This window comes from Alexandromys fortis, unplaced genomic scaffold (genome assembly GCF_014885135.2).
Source record: "Alexandromys fortis isolate MF-2015 unplaced genomic scaffold, M_Fortis_MF-2015_v1.1 scaffold_1407, whole genome shotgun sequence".
NCBI lineage: Eukaryota > Metazoa > Chordata > Mammalia > Rodentia > Cricetidae > Alexandromys > Alexandromys fortis.
Window position 1 is genome coordinate 1 of NW_026069271.1, and position 8,349 is coordinate 8,349.

General features: G+C 50.5%; 1 protein-coding gene across 1 annotated transcript; it reads left to right on the forward strand.

Annotated features, from left to right (window-relative positions):
- Positions 1 to 307: 307 nt before the first annotated feature.
- Positions 308 to 8,294, forward strand: LOC126496153 (metastasis-associated protein MTA1-like; the record flags this gene model as incomplete). The annotated part of the gene is made up of 7 exons (XM_050133711.1): positions 308 to 464; positions 3,731 to 3,833; positions 4,587 to 4,686; positions 4,974 to 5,162; positions 7,243 to 7,317; positions 7,664 to 7,722; positions 8,035 to 8,294. Coding segments are annotated over 7 exons (921 nt in total), but the record flags the coding sequence as incomplete, so codon positions are not given.
- Between the last annotated feature and the right edge of the window lie 55 nt (positions 8,295 to 8,349).

An 8,349-nucleotide genomic window follows, 5' to 3' on the forward strand; every position in this document is an offset into this window, starting at 1 on the left:
TTATTATTATTATTATTATTATGTATACAGTATTCTGTCTGTGTGTCTGCCTGCAGGCCAGAAGAGGGTGTCATATCTCATTTTAGATGGTTGTGAGCCACCATGTGGTTGCTGGGAATTGAACTCAGGACATTTGGAAGAGCAGGCAATGCTCTTAACCGCTGAGGCATTTCTCCAGCCCTCCCTCCCAGTTCTTACCTCATTTCTGTTGCTGTGGGGGCTTCTGCGCCCAGGGTCATGGTCAGGCAGGACATACACACATACACCGTCAGAACTGAATGGGCTTGTTGAGAGCAGCTGGAGGTAGAGAACTCACCTGACGCCTGTCTTGTGTGGTGTTTTTCAGGATTTCTTCTTCTATTCTTTAGTCTACGACCCACAGCAGAAGACCCTCCTGGCTGATAAAGGGGAAATCCGAGTAGGAAATCGGTACCAGGCTGACATCACCGACTTGCTAAAAGAAGGTGAGGTTCAGGCTGGGCCAGGAGAGAGGAAGCTGGAAGTAGTACCTGTAGCTGGAACCTCGGTAACCTTGACTTCGGCTCTTTCAACACCTCCTTCCTTGGGGACATTGGAATCCAGAAGCAAATCTCAAATCCAAGAGCCACCTGTTGAACCCCTTGAGCTTCGTGATCTGGGATTTCCCTTTGGCGGTTCATTATGACTTTGATTTTATATTGTTTCTGCTAGGCAGCTGCTCTGTCACATGCCACAACCCCAGCCCCATTCGTCGTATTTATTTATATTTCGTGTGTGTGGATATTTTGCTTGCAAGTGTATTGGTGCACCACTTTTGTACAGTGCCCATGGAGTCAGAAGAAGGTGTTGGATCTCTGTGGGTGGAGTTACAGGCAGTTGTGAGCTGCTCTGTGGGTGCCGGCAGTTGAACTCAGGTTCCCTTGAAGAGCAGTCAGTGTTGTTAACGAAAGAACCATTTCCCCAGCCCTATTCATTCCCAGTTGTTTTGAGACAGAGTCTCACTCATTTTACATAGCCCAAACTGACCTGCCCTCTTGCTTGCCTTGAAAGCGCTGAGGATACAGAGGCAGCCACCACACTTGATTCATTGTAGTTTTTACATTTGTGCGAGGTGTGTAGAGGGCAGAAGACCTACCCTGTGAAACCCAGGATTAGTTCAGGTTCTTAGTGTGCTTGTGGAGGTCAGAGAACAACGTGTAGGAGTCACCTCTTTCTAGCATGTGGGTTCTAGAGATTGAACTCAAATTGTCAGGCTTGGCTACAAGCACTTTTGCATACTGAACCATCTCAACACCACCTCCTTTTTGGGGTGGTGTAAAATCACATTTATTTATTCATTAATCTGTATTTAGGGGTTTGGTGGTCAGAGGACATCCTGCAAGAATAGGTTCTGTCCTATAATGGTGGGTCACAGAGATCAAACTCAGTTTCTCAGGTTTGGTCAGAAGTGATTTTACCACCACCAGAGCAGATTGACACCCACCAACTCTGACATAGCATCTGAGACTTGCAGGTCCCCCCACATCTTCCTTCAGCAGCCCTAGCAGAATGATCTGATGAGCTCAAGACCCTGGCCTTTGTCCCCTAATAAAGCGCTCAGGCTCTGTCCCAATAGCCTGTCAGAGGTTCCATATCCCATCTAACTGTTAGCTCAATTTAAGAGAGTAGTACGTAGTCTGAGGCTGTGCTAGTACAGTGCATTGCTGCCTTAGAGTACTTGGCCCTAGTCAGCACATGTTCACGTCATTTTGCGTGTCCTTCTCTTTAACTTTGGTGCTTTTTATTCTTTGTTTTCTGTGCTTATTAATCTCAGAATGTGGTGCTAAGCCCAGTTGGGTGGCAGCTGGGTGGGACCTGGCTTATCAAACAGCTGGCTCTCTAGATACAAGGGTGCTTCCCTCTTGAGTTCTGTGTTCAGTAGACTGCTTTGTTGACTTCTGTCTCATGGTTGAGTCTCTGACACTTAGGCATCCTGATGCCCATGCACAGCCTCTTAGCCAGAGCCAGCCAGTTGCTCCCTGTGCTGGCCTCAGTTCAGCTTCTTCCCCAAACAGCCCCAGCTCTGAGGCTCTATAAGCAGTCCTGAACCATGTCCAGCCTCCTGGGCTGAAGCCACAGTATCTGCTTTCTTAGCCTGGCCAGGGGAAGAGATGGAGGAAAGTAACAGAGGCCTTGCCTGTGAAATCTACATGAGCTTAGGTTACACAGGGACCAGAAACTTGGCGAGGTCTCAAAGGTTAGAGGACCTCGATTGGAGCATCTGTTCTTCGGAATCCAGCAGTTCCATGAGTCCCAGGCATTTGTTGGCTCATTGGTGAGTGCTAGGAGAATGCATCCCTAAGAGAGCCACTCAGGGTCCCAGAGGAATGGCCTGCCACCGTGGCCTCTTCCCTCCTAGTACTCCTCTGTAGCCTCTTGACCCAAAGGCAGTTGCTTCCCATGATGTCTTTCTTAAAAATACTTACTTTTATTCATGTGTGTGTATGCCATGTGTCAGGGGTGCCCACAGAGATCAGAGGTGTTTGTGAGCTGCTAGACATGGGTACTGGAAATTCGGGTACTGGGACTTGAACTTGGGTCTTCTGGAATACATGCTCTTAACTGCTGAGCCATCTCTCCATCCCTACCCACAGTCCCTCTTTGAATTTGAATATGAAATTGAATACCTGCCTCCATTAACTATGTTGGAAATTTCAAAGGAGCAGTGTAGGTGGGAATCCTCTGGTGTTCTTTGCTCTCAGTTTCAGACAGTTGCAAATCATTTGCTTTGACCAGTGTCTTGGTTTTTGGAACCTTGGAATACTAAGCATTACACACTGTGTCTCCAGGTGAAGGGATTGAGTGCAGTCCATACCAAGAGAGAAACCTACCCACAACACTGAGGAAATGCCCCTGTACTAGGCCTGCATAGGCTAAAGATTATAGAATCCAGCGGTGGACCGTGACTGCCAGAGAACCTGATAATGATACAAACTCCTCAATCCTTACCATGGTCCATACTGGGACCGTGAAGTCCATGGTCTTGTCCACAGAAGTGCGGTGGTGGGCTTCCGACTCAGTACCCTCATCCTCTGTGATCTGCCCTGCCCTGGATTTAGGGCCTAGAGATAGTAACTCTTTAAGAGGACCAGAAATACCTCCTTGGAGACATCCAGTCCTTTTATTAGAGAGCTTGCTCCGTGCCCTGACTTGGAACCCAGTACCCTGCAGGGACTCAAGTACTGGCTGTTCATGGACACATGGTGCATTGATGCCAAGGACCAAAGGGGAATTGATTGGATCTGATGCAAATCCCGAAGCCTGATACCTTCATTAAATTATGAATGTAGTCCTTGGCTGGAGAGTCAGACAATGGATGATTGTGGGATTTCTCCTTGGGGCATCTCCCTAGAGTCAGGCCTGGCCCGGCTCACGATACAGTTCTCTAGACTCTCAGTGCTGCTGTGTGCTCTTCATGATTACAGTTATTTCTTCACCAATTGTCCCATAACTCCCAGAGTAACAGATCCCTCCCTTCCCCAGGTCATGCCCAGCCTCGGGTGTTGGGTATGTATAGGGTGTACAAGCCCTCCCGGGCCAAGTGCCGGGTAGGTTATGTGTATGGGTGTATGTACTGCCCCACCCCCCAGTCAGCACTTCCCATCACCTGGGGAAAAGTGATACCGTGGGGCCTGGGGAACAAACAGACTTTTTGGTTTCACTCTGGAGTGTTTCCCACAGCCTTTGCTGCTCTAACGCTTGTTTCCCATAGGTGAGGAGGATGGCCGTGATCAGTCAAAACTGGAGACCAAGGTGTGGGAAGCCCACAATCCACTTGTGGATAAGCAGATTGACCAGTTTCTTGTAGTGGCCCGGTGAGTCCAATAACCAGGGGTAAGCAAGTTGTTGCCTGCAGCATGGTGGTGGGTCTTGGGGACACGGAGCCTTCATTTGTACATCCAACATGAAGTCCATGGTCTCGCCCTTGTTTCCTGCTCAGACCTTTCCTGAGTATGGATGCAACCTTTTATGGCTGCAAACATCCTGGGTTCCTGCAGATCCCCATGACAAGTGTACCTGTATGTCTGGGCCTCTGTTCTTACTGTGTGCCCTGAGGTCTATCTCCACCATAGGCAGGCGCTTCTCCCAGGACTAGGCTAGGATCTAGCTAAAGAGCTCCCAGCTGTCTGAGTGGGTGGCTGGAGGCTGCTTGAATGAAGGAGGTAGGACCTAGAGAACCAGTGCTGAGCCCACAGGGCAGTTGAAGCCCAAGTGAATTCCAGCATGGCCCAGGAGGAGCCCTGTCTACCTTTGCCACAGACGGTGAGGCTTGGCATTCCCAGGTCTGAGGCAGCTCCCCTTAGAGAGATCTCCAGCAGACATAGTGGAGATGGAGAATTCTCCTAACCAGCATCGAGGCACTTTTTGTATGTTCTTTACCCTGACTCATTTGCACATGGGAACTCAGATGCCACCAAATTGCTCATGCAGCTTCTACCTGGCCTCCTCTACAACTGAACCCCAGAGACCCTTTGGTGGGTGTGCCACTTGGGTCCTGGCCCTCACTGACTTGCCTGGTGGAGGCAATCCCTCCAGCTCTGGTGGTTAGTGAATCTCCCTCTCCCCAGCTCCGTGGGCACCTTTGCACGGGCCCTGGATTGCAGCAGCTCCGTGCGGCAGCCTAGCCTGCACATGAGTGCCGCAGCAGCCTCCCGAGACATCACCCTGGTGAGTGGGTCACTGCCACTTCCCCTGCTTTCTTCTGGGGTCCAACAGCCGCAGAGGCATAGAGGGTCCTAGCAAGGAAACTGAGGACTTCAGTATCTTCTGGTACACCTTAGATTTGTCTAACATATGCCAAGGGAGTTAGGGAGGATTTCCCACCCAGGGGCCTTGGCAGCTACTAGATTGTTACCTTGAGACCTGAAAGAGTGGGGGGTCATATCCCAGGTTGAGGAAGATACTCCTTAGGGCCTGGGGACAGCCTGGACCCAGGGAGCCCTGCTGTCTTACAGTTCCATGCTATGGACACGCTGCACAAGAACATCTACGACATCTCCAAGGCCATCTCAGCCCTCGTGCCGCAGGGGGGGCCGGTGCTCTGCAGGGACGAGATGGAGGAGTGGTCAGCATCAGAAGCCAACCTTTTCGAGGAAGCTCTGGAAAAATACGGGAAGGATTTCACAGACATTCAACAAGATTTTGTAAGTGCTTGAGGCTGTGGTAGTGGCTAGCCAGGCCCCATCTCTCACCAAGGAAGATGCCTGTGCCTGTCCAGGCCCCTGCCCTTTCAGTCTGGGCATAGGCACTCACTGTGGAGCTAGGATTCTACTGTGTAGGAGCTTCCCTTGGGGGCATCCTCAAGACTTACCAGACCCATCCTCAAGACTTACCAGACCCATCCTCAAAACTGCTTGAACTTGTTTTGTTCTTAACTAAGTTGAGCCTCACTCCTATGTAAATCACAGTAAAGACTTCAGGGTCTTTACTGAGTGGCCGAAGCCCTCAGAGTCCCCAACTCCCCAAAGGATTGAATAGTGCTAAACTTGACTTGAAAGCCTGCAGACACTCTGGGGAAGGAGGTGAATCAGCTGGGCCACCTCTACAGCCTTGAGGTTATAGTGAGTGGACTCTGTTGTCCATTGGGAGCACTGTCAGAATAATAGCAAGGCTAAGCATGTTGAAATATTTCTATAATCCCAGCATTCAGGAGGCTGAGACAGGAGAATTATGAGTTTGAGACCAACCTGGGTAACAGTGAGAGCCTGCTACAAAACCAACAAACTCAGCAGCAGCAAGTCCAGACCAGGGTGGGAGAGCCAGGAGCATGCAGAGTGCTGGCATAGGCATGGACAGGAGGTTTGAAGGGCCGACAGTCAGAAGGCGTAGCCCCAGGAGGCCCACAGAACCCAGGTCTCTGCTAGACAGCTGGGCAGTGGTGGCACACGCCTTTAATCTCAGCACTTGGGAGGCAGAGACAGGCAGATCTTTGTGAGTCCAAGGCCAGCCTGGTCTACAGAGTGAGTCCTAGGAAAGGCAGAGCTGTTATACAGAGAAACCCTGTCTTTAAAACAAAACAAAAAATAATAAATAAAGTGAGCATAACCTTTTTAGACAGAAAGTAGTTAGAAGAATGGGATAGAAAGAATACAGCAATTAGAACAGAGCTGGCAGCATTTGAGGGAGGGCTAGACATGGTTGCTCCAATGGGTGGACAGCCCTGGAGAATCGGCACATTTCTAGACTCCATTCTGCAGATAAACTGAGTCTGTCCGAGACTCAAAAGAAAGGGTTGCAGAGCCACCTGCTGGAGAGCAAGGCCTACTGGCCAGAGGATCAAGTGAACCAGATACAGAAACAGGATTGATTGTCCACAGAACAGACAAACCCCATGCCACAAAACACACTTTCATGAGTCTGCTCTCGGCCAATTGTTCATGCAAATAAAGCTGAGCTGATACTAAAGAAACAGATGACATTTCTAACTACCATGCTAGGCTGTAAAGACCGAAGCCCTAGTCTTGGGGTATAACTCAGTGGTATAATGCTTGATTGCATGGGCGATACCCTGGGTTTGATCCCCACCACTGCCAAAAACAACCCATTGAGCCCTTTGAAATTACAACTGCCATTTTTTTAAACAGTAGCTTGAGGTGAAAAGATTTCAGTCACTTGGCTTGTGGCCCAGGAAGCACTGGAAGAGGAGCAGGGTCAAGGGGCTCTTACACACTACTGTGTGCTGAAAGATAAAGGCCACCCCAGCCCTCAACATTGAGCAAAATACTAAGGGGAAGAATAAAGAATCTGTAAGAAGCTGTAGAATTAACTACCCCAGAGAAGCAGCACAGCTGGCTTTCCTGCCAAGGAGAAGCACAGCATTGGCTGTGGGTGGCACAAGGGCCTCTCGTCTCGTTTTGGACACTCTTGTGCTCAGAGGACAAAGAGCACAAGAGCAAAGCACTGAGAATGGTGACACAGTCGTCGGGACCTGCTCTTGTCTCGTGATGGGCAGAAGGGCAAGACAACAAGGTCTGCCAGTCCTGTCCTTTTCGTGCCTGGTCCTTAGTGAGGACAGAACCAAGTTCTTGTCAGGTTCTAGCCTGAGTTTTCAAGGGAAGGTCAGCCACCCACTTCCTGTTGTTAGCAAGCAGGGGAGGGAGTTTGTTGTTGTGTGGGGGACCAGAATTGATACTCCAGCGCTGCCCTTGCCTCTGCTACCCTACTCCTTACCTATGTGGGCAGTAGTCCTGTTTCTGCTACCCATGATGTCGCCTTCTCCCCCAGCTCCCATGGAAGTCGCTCACCAGCATCATTGAGTATTACTACATGTGGAAGACCACCGACAGATACGTCCAACAGGTGGGCCATCCCACCCTCCCACACCACATCCACCTCGTCCTTCCCCACAGTCCCCATATAGTCCCATTAATGTGTTCATGCCTTCCCTAAGCACTGGAGCAAAGAGGAAGGAGCCACGGTCCCTAGAGGACTCAGAGACTGGGGGGAAGGGACATTATTGAACCCTAGCCAGCCTGACACCTCCACTTCCTAGTCCTAGGTTGGCCAGGAGGGAGGCCATGCAAAATTTTCACAAGTCTTTTCCAAGGGAGCCAGTGATGGAAAAACAATGATGTCCCCCTCCCTGTGGTCTCCCTGCTGCCTTGGCCAGCCTGGTGACCTACCTAACCCTTTGTTTTGTTTTAAGAAACGTTTGAAAGCAGCTGAAGCAGAGAGCAAGTTAAAGCAGGTTTATATTCCCAACTAGTAAGTTCATTCTTATTTTCCTGGGGGCCAATGGTAGATGGGCAGTGGGTGTGGGACTCTTAGGATCCATTGGGGTCAGTGGCCTCCTGAGCTAAGTCAGGGAACCTCCGTCACCCTTTTCATGAGCTTCTTAGCTGGGGAGGAGGGATGAGGATTCAAATTCTTTTGACCCTGGAGTCAAGCTGGGTTTAGTGCTCAGCATATTGGGGCATGGAGTATGGCAGCCAGAATACAACAGACCAGGGGTACAGGGATGTCTGTTGGGATACAGACACCCCAGGGCACCTGTGACTGATCCTTCTCCTCCATCAGTAACAAGCCAAATCCAAACCAGATCAGCGTCAACAGTGTCAAGGCCAGTGTAGTGAATGGCACAGGGACACCAGGCCAGAGCCCCGGGGCCGGCCGGGCCTGCGAGAGCTGTTACAGTAAGTGCTGTACCTGGCACCCACCATGGGCAGCAGGGGCCACGGGAATGCTACTATGTGGTTATGGCGCTCATGGGGCCCCTGAAGGCTCCTGTGCCCAGAACTGGAATGACTCACCATAACGGGGCTACAGTGGGGGGGGGGGTGGTTTGGAAGTCTTCCACGGGAATGTAAAGTGGACCTGCTTTGGCCCTGGGCC